The sequence below is a fragment of the Pteropus vampyrus genome, unplaced genomic scaffold (assembly GCF_000151845.1).
Source record: "Pteropus vampyrus isolate Shadow unplaced genomic scaffold, Pvam_2.0 Scaffold153, whole genome shotgun sequence".
NCBI lineage: Eukaryota > Metazoa > Chordata > Mammalia > Chiroptera > Pteropodidae > Pteropus > Pteropus vampyrus.
Genome location: NW_011888934.1, coordinates 3205787 through 3222979, shown reverse-complemented (window position 1 = coordinate 3222979; position 17193 = coordinate 3205787). Strand labels below are relative to the sequence as shown.

The window sequence follows — 17193 nt, the reverse complement described above, 5'->3', positions numbered from 1 at the left end:
CCACATCTTCCTTCATTTTTACAGATGCAGTGATTAAGATCCTGATTAATTATTCCAAGAAGTCGAATTCATGGGGGAAAAAAGCAAACTTTCCAATTATCCAAATAACTCTGAACACACACAAGTCAAAAGGCAGGAATGATATCTCTACATTTAACTCTTCTCACTATGATATTATAATACTATGATATTATAATGAAGATCCTCTTCATTCCCTCTTTCTGCTGTAAGAGTTGAGACATTAGAATTTGAGCTGTATGAAAAGCAAGGGACAGCCATTAGAATAAATAAGTAGAAAACATGTGCAGTGAATATTTGTGATAAAACAAGCCATTTAATTATCCACATGCAGTTTGAGCCTTTTTGCTACTTTCTCATCTTTGGCAGAAATCAATTTGACTCTCTTTCACATCAATAGAACATCTCCTAGATGACCCCCTGAGGTGGGTATGTAAAGGGTATCTGACTTTTTCATTAATGCAAGGCTATTAAAGCCATAAACAGGGCTTAACAGCGTTCAACATTCATCGCAGAAAAGCTTCTCTAGAAAAGTACTATACAGGAAAAAGAACAATTCTCCATTAATTCTGGCATTTAAAGGTGGGAGGTGATCTGAAAATCGTACTATGAAAATGTGAGTTCTAAAGATGAAAATGGCACAATAGTGGTCAGGGCTAAAAAAATCACTTTTTTTCAGATCAGGTTTAATTTTGCTTGTACTATAAATGCATGCACACATGTTTGCTACTCTAAAAATACACTGTATATATTTACTTGTCACAGATGTCTGATGAGTCACTGCACAGTATGTTTGGGATAGGTGAAAACAATTTGAACATTTAATGGATTAGCAACTAAAATAAATATAGTATTTTAAAATACATTACTGAGATTAAACATCCTGAGACATTTCAAGGTTAGCTTTGCTTCATTGATGAACAGGGTATTCATGATCATGTCTTTTTTCTCTGCATTTCTCATTGTTTGAGATCCTCATCTGAAACACATCAGATGTTGATCTATTCTACCAAATAGTTTCTGGGATACCCCATCTTCTTTCTAAATATTATTTTTGTTGTTGTTGAGACGATGGCTACAGGAGAAGTAACAGGTTAGTGTGAAACATGGATGTCAGGGTGAACATACTGACTAACTACAAAAACCTAGATATTATATAGGTGCCAAAAATATAATAGTAAATAATCATGGTCCTTGCCTTCATAGAACTTATAGCCTATCATAAAGTGATAGCAAACAAATATGTATATACAACAAATATAGGTTGTTAAAAGAGCTGTAAGAGGCAGCAGTAGGATGCTAAGAAGATGATTAGTGGGGAGAGCCATCAACTCCTGCAAGTAAGTAGTCATGAAAAATGCCTCAGGTGTGAAAATTGAAGCTTGAAGAGGAAACCATAGGAAAGCTAGCATAAGATTGCTCTATGTAGAGAAAAGAGCTCGTTGTGTTTGAGCATCTGAAAGGAGGTCAGTGGAACTAGAGTACAGTGTAGGAAACAAAGAAATGAGAGTTGGAAAATCGGAGTTCTCAGTGAATAAGATGTATGACAAAAATTGACAGCATCTGGAAAGATGGAGATTTGTAGTCATTGACTGGAAGAGCAGAGTTTAAGTTTTCAAATGTATAGCAGCCCTAGATGATTGCTAAGTTTGGCGTGTGACCTAGGGGATACATGGTTGAAGTGCCAGCATTGTGAAAATTATCGAAGGGGAAGAGATCAAACAATGTTAAGAGAAGGCTGTTAAAGAGATTGTCCTCATGGTCTTTGAGACCAGGTTAGGTATAACAGACAGCAAGACTGTGAGCCAAGGGCTCCTTAAGCCAAAATCTTTTTAACCTATGGGAAGTATACAATTTGTTATTACATTAAATTCAAATATCTATGACTAGTACATCTTTTCTAATTTATAAATGGGCAAAACAAACAGCTATTCCAAACATTGAAGATTTTTAGTATTTCTTTACATACATATAGAATAATGGGAAATACATTGCTCTTTAAACTAAAACTGTCATTTTTACATTTAGCAACAAATAATCTGTATTGTACCAGAAACAAATAATTCAATCATTAAAAAAGTGAGAAACAGTGATTCCTAAATTTGCCTAAGTATAAGAAGCACATAGGATGCTACTGAAAAAACACAACTCCTAGGTGTCATCCCAGATTCACTGACTCACAATCTTCTGGAATAGTGTTGAAATTTTTCATTTTTAATAAGCACCCTAAATAATTCTTAAGATCAGGCAAGACTTGGAAATGCTGCTGTAGTGGAAACAACACACTGTGGATGAAGAAATATGAATTCCAGGCCTATTTCTCTGCTAACCAGATTTTGACCCAATTAATATTCCTTGGGTCTCGGTTTCCTTTTCTACAAAATGATTACTTTGAGGCCCTTCCATATAAAAATTTCCTATCAATGGTACTTCTACGTATGGTCTGTGTAGAAATTTTTCCATATACATTAAAAGTTAAAATTGTGCAACTTCAGGCAACATTAAAGAAAAACACAGCAAATTAACAAGTGATTTGCTAAAGATTCCTTATAATTGATAGGATAGCATTTTTCTTATTTTTCTGGTATTTTCAAATGCTGGCCACTTGATGATATCTTTCTGGAAATAACCTAAAAGCTCTTCAAATTCTCTTGTTCGAATCTCCTTAAATTTTCCATTGAAATAGTTCATTAAAAGAAAAACCAACTCAGTTAAAATTCACATTATTAAATCCAAAATATATTTATTAAAATAACTATTCTTATGGTCAAAGAAAATACCACAGGCAGCAAAAGAAATATAATTTTTAACAATAATATCTTCTCTTAAGACATATTTTAGATTTAAAAGCCATGTTTGCCACTAGTAATATAGCATAAACCCTTAGACATTTATTAGTGTTTTTAAAGCTGTGGGTTACAATTTATTAGTAGATCATAACCAAAAATGGTTTTCCTGATTAAATAAAGCACACCCACAAAATCAAAAGATGTTACTATAGTTGGCTGTGTTATTTTGTGAAACTTTTATTTCATTTATATATTCAAATCTATATACATATTTTGTAAGTATTCCAAGATTTATGTAAAATGAATTTCTCACTGTGGTCACACTGTACTATCTAATGTGTATTACTTACTACTATATTATAAATAACACTAATTAGTTTGACATTAAGTAAGATCTGAAAATATGAGAAAAAGAACATAGCTCAGGCTCCTTTGAAATATGAGCACTATCTCAGCGAGCTTTCTATACTCTGGTTTATAAATACCCCCTCCACCCAGTTAGTGTTCTGCCTCTAGATATCCAGGTAGAAGGACCCATTAGCATTGATGCCAGAACTGGAATCTAAATGAAGCACATACAACAGTGTTACAAGGGAAAGTTAACTGTTCAAAATCATACTCAGTGCTATGTTTACTATCTACATTATAGGTAGATTTGAAATGTCAGTGTTCACTATTTGCTGTAAACATCTTGAGGTCAGAGACTGTGGTTCTGTTCACAACAAAATCAACTTATTTTAATTGGTATTGGGAAAACCTGAGAATTTCTACTGGATTTACTAATTTTCTTTCAATAAGCAGTGATTTTTTAAAAAGAAAGAATTGACTAGAACTCCTTGAATTTGGCATCTACGAATGTTTATGAATCCGAGGAATAGATTTAGATGAAAAAAGATGGCTTCTTTGGCATGTCTTTTCCCTGAACCTGATACATGCAGCCATATGTCAGATCCAGTTCCAAAAAAGCAAGTTGATGGGCTTCCAGTGACAACATGGAATTTGAAGTTCTAAGAAACTTCATTGAAAAAAATGAACTGTAACCTGCCAAGGTCAGAGAATGACATTTTCATAAATTAATGCTATCAGAAACTGCAGAAATTTTCACAACCGTCTTATTTGAAACCAGCAGAAGTTCCAGTAGGGGTCATACTGATTATGCTGGGAGCAAATATGAAGCCTACCAACACATGTAAGAATTTTCTCTGCATACATAGTGATAAAACTCAAAATAGATTTTTTTTTTGCATGCTAAACAGAAACATACCTATGTTTGTATGTTTAATGCCTCTTCAGTTGCTCTAAAATGATTATTTTTATGTACTTAAGCTTAATATCTTTTTTTTTTGGTACCTACAAGTAACAAAAACATCTTAAACTAGAGGTTTAAGTTTGACAGAGATAGATTTGGATTGAAGCCGGGTAATTAAATAAATTATAAAATGACAATGAGGAAGAGACAGAGGATAGAGGAAAGAAAAAAGGAACTAATTTTCCACTTACTTTGAATATGTTTTAACTTCTGAGAAGTTCATACCTAGGTGAACCTGGAACACAGGAATTGATTGGAAATTATTAAATATTAATTTGGCCTTTATCATTTGCCATTAGGTCATATATAAAGAATATTCTAAAACTATAATAAGGATTATGATTCTAAATATTCTATCAAACATTTTATTATATTAAAAAAAGATAGAATAAAGAAGACAACTCCTATGAGACATGAGATGAGGCATATAAGTGGGAAATAATAGGGAATTTTAATTTGGATATAATTTGTTTAATCACATCTTTATCTACCAGAACCCATATCATCTCACTTAACTCACTTTCCTCCTCTTTAAACCTCTTGTAAAATAGGTTTTAAAGAAGATAGTCAATCCCAGTTCATCATCCCTTAATGGAGCTGAAGTTTCACTGGAAAAATGATCTATACCACAGGAGTCTCCAGCCTTTTTAGCAGCAATCCTACTGTCCATTTCCCTGACATACAAAGCAATAATGAGAACAAGAAGTTGGAGTTATACTCACTGACAGGGTAACATTTCACATGAGCAGGGACCAGTGCCTGCCTGTAAGTAGCTCCCTGCATCATCTCTGGATGGGGAGCCTCAGAATGGTTGCCACAGGGCCTTGAGCCCTGCTGGAGGTCATGAAAACACTTTTCACTTTCTTGGGCAATACCACTCCAAGTACACTTAGTAAATGGGAAAGAACAGCCTGAAATGATAACCACTGAGCTGTCACAAAATAAATTACATTTATAAACAAGCAAACAAAAAAAAAGAGCACATTCCCTGGGACTGGAATGTGAGATATTCCCCATTGAGCCCTGTTCTCCCCATTAGCATATACAATGTCTGTCCTAGTCTTCATTCCATGGACTTCAATTACTTAATTTTTCTAGATATGAATAGTCTTTTCCCTGAAGTCATATTTTGATAGATAGCTCTGTTCTGACACTCTTTTGTCTCATCCCTAGACAGATGTCTCTTGCTTGCGAGGTGGCCAAGAAAAAATTTTTTCAAGTCAGAGCTGTTAAAGCAGACAGCATTCCTTCTCTTGGACTCTCCCCTGAAACCTCTGAATCTCTAAGCAACAATAGGTGCAGCTGACTTTCCTGATCTGAGACGTTTAAGAGGATTTTAGAAAAGATTTGGCTTTTGTTTGTTGTTTATTTGGGTCGCCTGGAATAAAGGAAGAGTATTATTTCTAGCCTTCCAAACAAAGAGTTTCAGAGGTTGCTTTGAAAGTAGGACTGATGATTGGGATGCTTCCATCTCATCCCACTCATTGGATCATCTCTAATGTTACACTGAGGAGCTTGCCAAATTGTGGTATATCTCTCAGTAGCGAGTAAATAAAGGGAAGTAAATGACCAATAATTTATCCTGTATTCGTTATAATCAACTCAAATTACCTTGAACAAACAAATGTGTTTCTATTACCAAATGCCATAAAAAGATAAAGGTATATGGGAATTATATTCAATTGAATAAAGAAAAATGAATATATTCATGACTTTATATTTCATACATGTATGATATTTTATCCATTGAAAAACAATGGATCTAAAACTCAATCAAATGTCTTGTGTGGGTCATGAGATAATTCATGAGACTATGGATCTAGGAGAATGTATTCAATGATTTATCCAAAGTTAGTTGGAATTCACAGCACAAGCAAAGAAATATTACCTTTTACCTAGCTATAGCTAAAATACTGAGTTACAACGCTCAAGCACATAATTTAGGAGTATGCAAACAGTGCTGCCCTTGAAAGGTGAGGGCCATCCTCTAATCTGCTTTCTGAATTGCTTATAGAGGAAATTGAAATTAGATTTCCCACACATTAGCAGGGGGAGCTTGGAGGACAGTATGGGAAAAGTTTTAAAGAGAGTCCAAATTCAACCTTAGCAGAACAGAACACCTTGAATGATTAGTGGTATTTGTATAAGTATTGAAAGGTGGGTCCTGGCCCTCCTGCCACATATTTGCCACCCCTGGTCCACGCATTGCTTATCCATTTTATCATTCAACCATCTTTCTGTCTGTTTTGAAATGCCTTATTGAATTTCAACTATACAAACTTCTAAGCCATAACTTAGGAAATCAAGGTATTTGTTCTAACCTAAATGTACTTAAGAAAAATTAAAACCTAATATTACATACCATCCTCTAATTTCCTTTTGCCACTGTGTGGCCCCCATTTCAGATGTATATTTTTTAGATATCCTATTTCCATGATATTATTCTATTTTGAGGAACACACTCACTCTTTTCTTCTACACAATCTCATGCAAATATCTTTCTCTCAGCTTGTAAATAATCACTGGTGAACTCTTTGATAGAGTTTCCATTTAACTATAAAGTGGTGACTGGGTTATTGCATCGGCCCAATGTCCTCAGAAACACTTAGGTATTAACTCCACCTACTACATATATTTGTCACATTTTTGCCTATGTCTAAGTCCTCAGTTGTTGTTTTTTAAATATATTTTAGCTGCTTCTTGATCAGCTGCTTCTTGGCCAAAGCTCATCTTGAACTGCTGTCTCAAGTTTCATAATGGAGAGAATCCAATAATATAGTATATGATTAAATATTAACATAATGCTTTTTTTGTTGTTTGTTTGTTTGTTTGTTTGTTTACTTAAGGCTGCTTTTGAATTAGAAAAACACTGTGGAGTCGGTTTCCCAAACTCGAACATCTTTTAAAGTGCTTGGTCAACTCTATTGTATTTTCTCCTATGCCTTGTTTTGTTCTCATCCAAAATCTACTAATGGGTAGATTGTTGTCTCTTCTTGGTGAATCTCTCTCTAAATCTTCTTATTTTCTGTAGATATGATTAAACTAAGCCAGTATTTATCAATATCTGAACTCCAAAGTCTTCTTATTGCCCTAATATTTGGAAAAATTAGGTTTATCAAAAGTGGAATCAGTAATAACTTCATTTTTAATAAATAAGAGTTTTCATACATTAATAGTTGAATAAAAAAGCTATTGATCACACATAGTTTCATTCATTTTCAACAAATATTAGTTGGGCATCTAAACTGTCCTAGATAGTATACAGGAGTAAATGAATCAGATATAAGCAAAGTAAAGTGTTAAAATGGAACTTGGAGAATAGTGGAAACATTAAACAAAATACAGTTACAACTAATTTTCAACATTCTGAAGTAAGTGAATAGGGTGAAGGGGTAGATAGCAAAAATGGTTGTCATTTAGGAAGACCTTGATGGAAAGAATATTTAAGTGAGATCTAAAGGATTTTTTTTTTTTTAAGGCAAGCCACACAGAGTAGAGGAAGAATATTTTCCAATTAGTTAGAAATGAATGTTCAAAATTTTCAAAGCAGGAAACAATTTGACAAGCTCTAAGAATTAAAAGAAGTCAGCATGGCAGAATGTAGGAGACAAGTAGGCAACAAATGAGTTAAAAATAAGAAAGAACCAGAGATTATTCAAGAATTTATAGGCCATGATAAGGATTTTGGATTTTATTGGAAGTATAATGGAAGCCACTAGAGGGTTTTAAGCATAGAAGTAGCATATTCATATTTATGTTTGCAAAAATGTCACACTGGCAGCTCTATACAACATGGATTTGAGAGAGTAAATAAATATCAAGACTAGCAAAGTGGTTGCTGCATAAATCAGATGATAGATGATAGTACTTTGATCTAATCTGATGTTGAGGAGACGCTGTGAAGAATCAATATTTTTAGAAGAAATAAAAGACTTGAGATGGAGCTAGTACCAGGGGAAAGAGTGATAAGGAAGAAGGAAGAATCAAATACAGGTGGCCTAACCAATCAGATAGATGGTAGTACTAATTGTGGATATGGAGAAGTCTGGGAGAAAAATAGGTTAACAGAAGAGGGCAGTGTATTAAGAGTTTCATTTTGAAAACATTGCTTGAAATATCTGTGAGATAGTCAAGAAGATATGTCAAGTTAGAACTGATATATTAAGCTGAAATATTTGGATTGAGGTATAAGTTTGGAAATCACTAGCATAGAGAAACATATTTAAGTTCACTGGATTGAATTAAATATTTACTGAAAACACAGAGAAGAAGACAGGATATAGGAATCCAGCATAATCTGAGAGTTGCAATTTTAGAGTTTATAATTATAATGGTGATATATGTTCAAATTTCTACAATGTGCTACGAACTTTACATATTTTGAATAATGGTTCATAGTTGAATTTCAATAAATACTACTTGACTGAATGAATGTGTATCCTTCACTAGGACAAATATTTTATCTGGTTGAAATATGATAGAACTTGTCCTCATCTCAGCTGAAGTGTCAAAACTAAAGACCTGGATTATAAGTGCCTACTTGTCCAAGAGGGGCTACACCATATCTAGAACTTTCGTTGTGAGACTGAAGCTGAGAAACTGGTTCAATGTCCCATATAAAGAAGACATCATAATCAGAGAGGAGATTTGGGAATATGAATTTCTTGGAAGAGTTTAGCAGGGAGTGTTTTCTTGAAGTCTCTACTCCCTACATATTCCTCAAAGGAACCACAAATAAATAGTGGGAGTAGTCCACAGGAAGGAAAATGGCATCTCAGCCTGCAGCAGAAAATACTCTGAACTGCAGAAACTCATATACTTAGCACATGCTTCCACAAGGTGGAGTGAAATGGAAGTGACCTCAAGGCTCTTGGTGTTTGCGGGACACTATTGCTGGGATAAATCTAAAGGTTAAAGGTTAACTGAGGCTGACTTTGGTGACAGAGGAAAAAGGCAAGGCTGTAGTGGAAGTGACCTACACTTCTTGAGTTTGGCCTAACGTAGGAAGCAAGAAATGTAACTAGCTTTATCTTTCTCCAAAAGGATTATCTGTGGGAGGTAAGGCAACTCCTCCTGAAAGAAGCTGTGTGGAGTTTACCATGGGAGCAAAGGCTGAAGATGATGTCACTAGAAGTGAAGAAAGGGGAATGGTCTGTGCCAGAGAATCAGTGTGGAATAAACAAAAATTCAGAAAGGCGTCCTATGAGAGAAAAAGCTTGCATGCAGGCATCTGCTGCCATCAGATGGCCCAATGCCAGAAAATGGAAATTCTACCCTCCTGTCCATTGCAAGCTGGTTAATCCTGATCTGGGGCATGGGCAGTGATACTGCTATGAGGAAACAAGAAGCCATGAATTGGAAGATCTTTGAAGTTTTGAATTACATCGTAATGGCCCTCTAATATCTGAAAATGATGATTGCTCATTAATGCTCAGAAATATTTACAAATTAATGGTTCCTCTCAATATATTATGTATGGGAATGAAAAGGGAATGGAAAGAAGAGCTGACAGAATAGGCTTGAGGGACAGTGGTAGGAGAAAAATTAAATTACTCTTCTGAAAATAATTGTGAATAACTTAGTTCTATCTAGAAATTATTCCCAAACTCCTATTACTACCTTTAGTGATGTATAACATAACTGGAGAACTCAGACTGAGACAGAATCACTATCTTAGGTTACATATGTTTAAGAATAAGATGGTCCTTCATGTACAAGGACCATCGATGAAAGAAGCATCTCATTGGCATGAAATCAAACATTCAGAAAATGTTGGAAATATGCAGAGAAATCATTTTCATTTTATTTTCCATCAGTTTCAACATGGCTTTCTGAAGGTTGAGACTAATAATTAGAGTAAGAAGTGGAATATAGTACTGATTGTCTAATAGACCTTTCTGTGATAACAGAAGTGCTCTATATCTGCACCATCCATCATGCTGGCCAGCAAGCCATATTTGATTACTGAGCACTTGAAATGTGGCTAGTGTAAATGAGGAAGTGATTTTTAAGTTTTATTTTACTGAACTCGTTTAAACTAAAATAGACATCTGTGGGTAGTAGAAGCACAGACCCACACTCTTTAAGGAATAATGCTAGTCTACAAACACATAGCATAAAACAACACTATTTTAGAATTAACAGACATTTCCCAGCCATTTCACCCCTAACACAGTCTATTTTGGACCCTTGTTTTGGCCAAGTATCCTATGTGGCTGCATTTTGCTCTCAGCTGCATCACTTTCCGCTAAGCTATAGTATTCTTTCCCTCTTTTATTAGTCTGGATAGTGCTTCATAATATCTGAAGGAAGGAGGATATTTTCCCCACTGTGGAAAGTATCCTAATTAAGATAGATAAGTCATGCTGCTTTTGTTTATGTCACGATTTTCCCTGTAGCTAGAATTAAATGATGCTGTCAAAGGGCAATGCTAGTGTTTGATGGCTTTTAATATTTTTGTCCATATCAAAAGACTAAATAAATGCAGTCAATATTCCCAATTCCTAACTCTCTAGTAATTATTCCAATAAAGAGATATTCATACTACCAAGCATCAATACATGCTCTTCATAGCCCTAATAAATCTGCTTCCAGAAAATAAACCGTGTTCAGCCAGGGCTTTAGAGAGAATATTAGCAAACACCAAGCTTAGAATGTGATTATCCAAACACTTCAGCACATGGGGCTTACAAACTATGGATTTTTAAAACCATAACACTTAATGAGAACTATCAAGAAATAAGAATCATATCTTCAAAGGGGCTGCATATTATATTCATGGTGGTTGTTTAAGCAAATAACTCAAATGAGGGTTTAAAATAGCACTGGCTATTCAAAAGAACTCATTCTATAAGTGTCTGTCTCATAAAATAAAAATAGCTACAAAATAATAATAATATAATATCAAGTTAGTGAGTACTCACTCCTTGATGGCTGATTTTAAGATATTCAGAGATCCTCACAAGAACCCCATGAGGTAGGTACTATTTTATTCCCATTGTACAAATGAGGAAACTGGTTACAGGAGGCTGTCCAAGGCCACGTTTCTGGGGTGGGAGGATTGTGGTATTTATAAAATCCAGGTTGTCTTACTCCAAAACTCATGCCTCTTATTTATATTTAAAAATCTACACATAAAGATCCACTATATATTAAGACAAGAAATTAACAAGACTTGTCATTAACAAAGCAGTGCCAACCTCCTTCCTTATTTCTGTCTGAATAACTCCAGCATTCTACACATCTTTCTTGGTGAGTTTCAATTAGCTCAGTATGCTGAATATATAGATTTAATTTGGACTGTTAAATAGTCAGCATTTTTACTTGTAAAATTTTCAAGATAATCTAAGATAATGAGGAATAAATGTTTTTGACATTAGTCATTTAAGAAATATTTGTCACACACACACACACACACACACACACACACTACACATACAAGTTGCTCCAGAAGCTCACTTTCTATTTGCAGGTACATCTGCCCAAAAATTGTTAACACAGTGAAGGACCTCAGCATCAAATTACAAGAACAGCCATCATTTTATCAATGTTTAAAACAAAGAAAAAGCACCTTGAGTTCAGAAGACCTAAGAAAGATGTATGAAATGGGGGGCGGGGAGAGAGAGAGAGAGAGAGAAAGAATATGAATCATGGGCCTCTTCTCAAGTGGGTACATAGAAATATGCAACAGCAATCATGTACGGAAAGAACTTGTTTGGAGAATGGAAGAAAGGGAGCAATAAATTCAACAGCTGTCATTCAAAGCTGGTTTTGAGAAACACTAAAATGGATGCATGAAGTTTAAGACAAAAAACAGCACCATTCCAATTTGCTGACAGTATTTACAAAATGTTGCTTTAAGACATTATATTAAGCACAGTGATTGTAAACTCATCTGTTTTTTTTTTTTTTTTCCTCTTACATAAGATAAATTTTAAGTTGTCGAATAACTAGGAAATGGGTATTCAGGGTGTGGAGGGGGGGAAAGAACTAAATACTTACAAAAAGTCCCCTTAATAAAAAAATAAGTTTCAGAGAAATAGCAAAGTCAAGTACTCTAAATCAGGGGTCCCCAACCCCGGAGCCACAGACCAGTACTGTCTGTGGCCTGTTAGGAATCGGGCCTCACAGCAGGTGAGCAGCCAACAAGCAGCAAAGCTTAATCTATATTTGCAGTCACTCCCCAGGGCTAGCATCACCGCCTCAGCCCCACCTCAGATCATCAGGCATTAGATTCTCATAGGAGCAACGGACCCTGGTGCCAAAAAGGTTGGGGACCGCTGCTCTAAATGATTTGCCTCTTTTTTTTGCTCTTTAACTCTAAGCTTTATAATCTTAGTAAAGATATAATCTTCAGCCTTAGAATTTCCTAAACACAAAGTACAAATAGTCCATTGGAGTTTTTATTTTTTATTTATAAAGCTGTCAAATTTATTATAGAATTCTTTCCTTTTTTTCTTAAGAGTAGCTTAAAGGACAATAAATACTGTCAGAAAAGAGCGATCTGCGTGTCGAGATGTTTTTTCTATTTGGCAAGCAAGTAATTTTACTATTTAGAAACAAACATTTTTAAAAGCTCAGATGCTTCATATATATATATATATTTTTTTTTTTTCTAATTAAGATCTTGTATATTCTTCTGTATTCTCTTAAGGATAACTATAGCTGCACATTCCAAATTTTATCAGTTCCATAATTTTTTCTCTCTCCAAGATTTTTTCATTTTATTTTCATATACATGTTACATTATTTGCACAATAATATTTGCATATGTAGACTACTAACAAACAATGGTGTGTAGAAGCCTTTTTATTAAGTTTTGTGTTATTATATTTAGAAATGAGGTAGTGTGCATCTTCAGGTATACAATTCTTGACATATTATTCTAATTAAATTTAAACAAATTTAAATACTAGTAATACTTTTGGCAGCAATAATTTTAGTCACCGTTGTCTCAAATCTTCTTTCAACTTAGAAATTATATCCATTGTTTCTATGTCCTATTTAGGAAATCGGTAGACTCTCCATTAACCATAAGATGAATGTTTATTATTATACTCACTTAACCTTCATTGCTGTTTTTGGCAGCTTTTTGTTGGATCGATTTTTTTTTCCTTTTTCCCCTTCCATTTCTTTTCCTTTTCTCTTCCCTTCCCCTTCCCTGTCCTTTCCTCCATTCCTTCCTTTCTATTAATAAAACATAGTTATAAATGTCATATGCCTGACTCAGAGTGGTAGTATTAACGAATTCTTTTTGGGAAGATATATGTATAATCAAATTAGTTAATGTTAAAATATAACAGACTGATAATTTTAGTGAATCGTCTGCTTAATCAGTTTTACCTGCTTTTCATAATATTAAACATTACTTCATTAACTTATCAAGGCAAAAAGAGAGTACTCTGGGGTTGGGCTAGGTGTAGAGAGAAGGGCATGGAGGCCTTCCTATACAACCAGCATCAATGTCCTTCAGGACAGGGGTCCCCAACCCACTCAGCCCCCCAGGGCTGTGGATTGGTACCCATCTGTGCCCTGTTAGGAACCGGGATGCACAGCAGGTGAGCAGAGGGCAAGTGAGCAAAGCTTCATCTATATTTGCAGCCTCTCCCCAGAGCTCACCGCCTCAGCTCCACCTCAGATCATCAGGCATTAGATCTTCATAAGAGCACTGGTCCCTGCTGCCAAAAAAGTTGGGGACCGCTGCTTTAGGAAACTCAGTGCGGTTCATTACAGTGGTTAGTTACAAAAATTTAGCAGATATTCTACAAGTGAAACAGCAGGTTTAACCTGGGACACTATAAAAAGAGAACACTAGTAGATTTACAAATGTAGGTGTGAGGAAGTGGAGCCAACAAATAATAAAAAACACTAGTATTCAAAACACCCACAGGGAGACTGAATCTTTCTTACACAGAGTTTTTCTCCAGCTTTTGTGGCATATCTATTATCTCACAGATCCCTAGAATTCAACATGTCTAAAATTGAGAACTAATCCTTTTTATAGACTAACATTTTCTCCTGCATTCTCTATACACACTATGGGAAAACACATTTTTTCGTTCAGTAATTGAGTAGTCGGTGCATATCTACAACAGTTTTCACCATCCACTTTTAATGGAAATTAAGAATATCGTCTTTCATAAAACTAAATTTACATTTTTTGAAATTCTGAAATTATATCTTTCCTACTTTATTTCATGGAATGATAGTTCCAATTAAGAGATTTTGTGTTTGTGGGTTTTAGGATCTTGGCAAAGTAAATTATAAAAAGTTAAATAACTCAGTATTTTCCTACTTTAATTTCTACTGTTCATTGAAAACCCCAACTCGGTGAACCAGGGTTTTCATGAGTTCTTGCTCATTCACTTGTTCCAGTAGTTCCAGATTCATTCAATAAGTTGTACTCACCTGTCTCAACATTTTGGAACTGAGTATTCAGTTTCTTGTACGGATGGGGCAAATTTTGAGTTTTCTGGGTTTTGTTGTCAGGCGAGAGCAAATCAACTAATTTACCACGTTTCACTAGAGTTGCAAACAATTTGTACAGCGGAGCCGAACTGAGAATCACTCTAGTTCTTTAAGAGCTACCTGTTCCCACTTGAGGGCCTCATGACAGGTGCTCAGCTCAATTGTGCTGAATGTTTTACGAAGCTTATAGGTGAGTTAAACCGCTACGTTCTAAAAATGAAGCAGTTCAGCTTTTCAATTTGCCCCATATTTCTGTGCTAGAACTTACCATTCTATTATTATCTGCTTTGAGACTGCCACGCAAAGAGCAAGGTAACCACTGGTGGTTGCGCTGGTGAGCCGGGCGAGGCCGGCTGGTTCCTGTAGTGCCCAGGCCTGCACGGAAGGGCCCTGGCAGAACCCAGCAGGTACACGCTTTTCCCCCGCGCTGCCAGAGGGCTGAGCAGCGACGCGCTCCCCGGGGGCATTGTGCGTGAGCCCGGCCGGGTGATCGCAGGCCCAGGGGAGCAGCTCCACCACGGGAGACAAGACACGCCTCAGACCGGGCAAATTCCCGGCCTCCTCTGGCTCTAAGCCAGCAGCCGCCGCCCGCCACCTCCTCTCCTCCTCCGCTGTTGCCCCGGCCTCCCCGCCGGGCCCGAACTCTCCCGCCGCCCAGGCGCGTGGCCCCTCGGCCCTCAGCGCTGGCAGCGCCGTAGGGACGGGACCGATGTGGCGCATGCGTGGTGGCGCCACCAGGCGCGGGAGCTGCGGCGGTGGGGACAGCGGCGGGGACTGCCGCGGGCAGGGCCGCCCAGGCCGGGTTCGTGGGGGTGGCGGCAGCGGCGGCGGCGTGGGCTGGCGAGGCCGTGCGGGCGGCGCCCGACAGCAGCTGGAGGAGAGGTTCGCCGACCTGGCGGCGAGCCACCTGGAGGCCATCCGCGCGCGAGACGAACGGGACCGGCAGAACGCGCGGCTGTGCGAGGAGAACGCACGCCTGCGGCTTGAGAATCGGCGGCTGAAGCGCGAGAACCGCAACCTCTTCCGTCAGGCTCTGCGGCTCCCCGGCGAGGGCGGCGACGGGGTGCCCGCGGAGGCGGCGAGGGCGACCCCAGGCTCCGAAGAGGCCAGCACGAACCCGAGGGCGAGAGGCGGCGGTCCCGAGGACGAGCCGGGCAGCCCCAGGGCGCTGAGGGCCCGCCTCGAGAAGCTGGAGGCCATGTACCGCCGGGCCCTGCTGCAGCTGCACCTCGAGCAGCGGGGGCCGCGGCCGCTCGGGGACAAGGAGGAGCCGCCTCCGCGCGAACCTGAGCCAGGCCTCCGAGCCCCGGACCCGCAGACCCCCAAACCCTGGCAGTAGCGGGAGGCCGCAGCCGGGGATAGGCGGGGCCTCGCGTGGGCCCCGCCTCCTGGTTCACTGCTCCCCCCAGACCCCAGCCACTAGCGCACGCCCTGGGCCGCGCTCCGCCTGCGAAAACTGGCTGGCAGAGCCTGGCCGCCCGGCACTTCCGGGAGGCGCTGCGCTTTCGGCCGGCGGAGGTTGAGAAGGGTGCCGGGCCTCGTCGAGTCCTCGAGAGTGCTAAGCACCTGTCATTTCGTTTCGATGGAGAGAGGCCTAGTAACGAGGGGCGGGTTTTAAAACAGGAAGAAATGGGTGCCAGTCAACACCTAATTCCTTTTCTCTGTGTTACGAGGACCTTTTGTAACTTTTTTATTATTATTATTATTTTCTTTGAGGGGTGAATAATGCATTTTGTGTTGGTTGAGTTTATTGTTCATTCTTCAATCCCCTAAAGTTTTCAGCCATTATATCTTATGTGTCCAACATTCTAAGTATTGTTTTAACAAATCCGTATTACTTGGATATCTTATAAACTACCACCGTTTTTTTACTAAAAAGGTAATATTTATAACTCACGTCTGCCTGAGGCTCTGGTCCTTATACATCTAATATGTGTTAATTTGTTTAACCACCCCTCCGCCCAGGAATTTTTAAAGTATCGGCCTATTAGTGAGTCTTTGAATTGGTAAATAAATCTGGTGCATTAAAAATAACCTAAAAACATCCCATGATTATTGTTTAAAGCGTGTTAAAGTTTTACGTACGTTTTTCAAGAAATACACATGTGTGTATATTTTACATATTTCAATATCAGACTTTGGTTATTCTTTGTAAACTAATATTTTCGCTTTATGTAACTGGTCGTTTTTAAGCTAAAGATTAGGTAGTCTAAACGTTTAATTATTTTTATTACATTTTAGATGACATTAGAGCATAGTCAGTGCACAGCTACTTTGCTAATTTTGACTGTGAATTTTAAAGAAATTATGAATTCTATGTTTGTCAAAAGCCCCCAAACTATTTAAGTGTCAATTGTGACTTCAATTTTAACAACAAATATTCTAAAATAACTTTAACGCATTTTGTTAATGAATGATACTTTTGCCTACTAATAAGTGAAGAGGATACCATTGAACCTGATAAAAATCATGTAAGAGTTTAAATGATGGAAAACACTTCACTTTAAAAAAAAAAAATAATGAGAAGAGTTTTTGTTCGAACTAGAAAAAAATAGTTTTTGTTTTATTTGTGGCATATTCCATAAGTTTTACACACACACACACACACAC

General features: G+C 37.6%; 1 protein-coding gene across 1 annotated transcript; it reads left to right on the top strand.

The window, feature by feature from the left end:
• Positions 1–15073: 15073 nt before the first annotated feature.
• TUSC1 (tumor suppressor candidate 1) lies at positions 15074–16617 on the top strand (the record flags this gene model as incomplete). The annotated part of the gene is made up of 1 exon (XM_011369726.2): positions 15074–16617. A coding segment is annotated over one exon (849 nt), but the record flags the coding sequence as incomplete, so codon positions are not given.
• Positions 16618–17193: the final 576 nt, after the last annotated feature.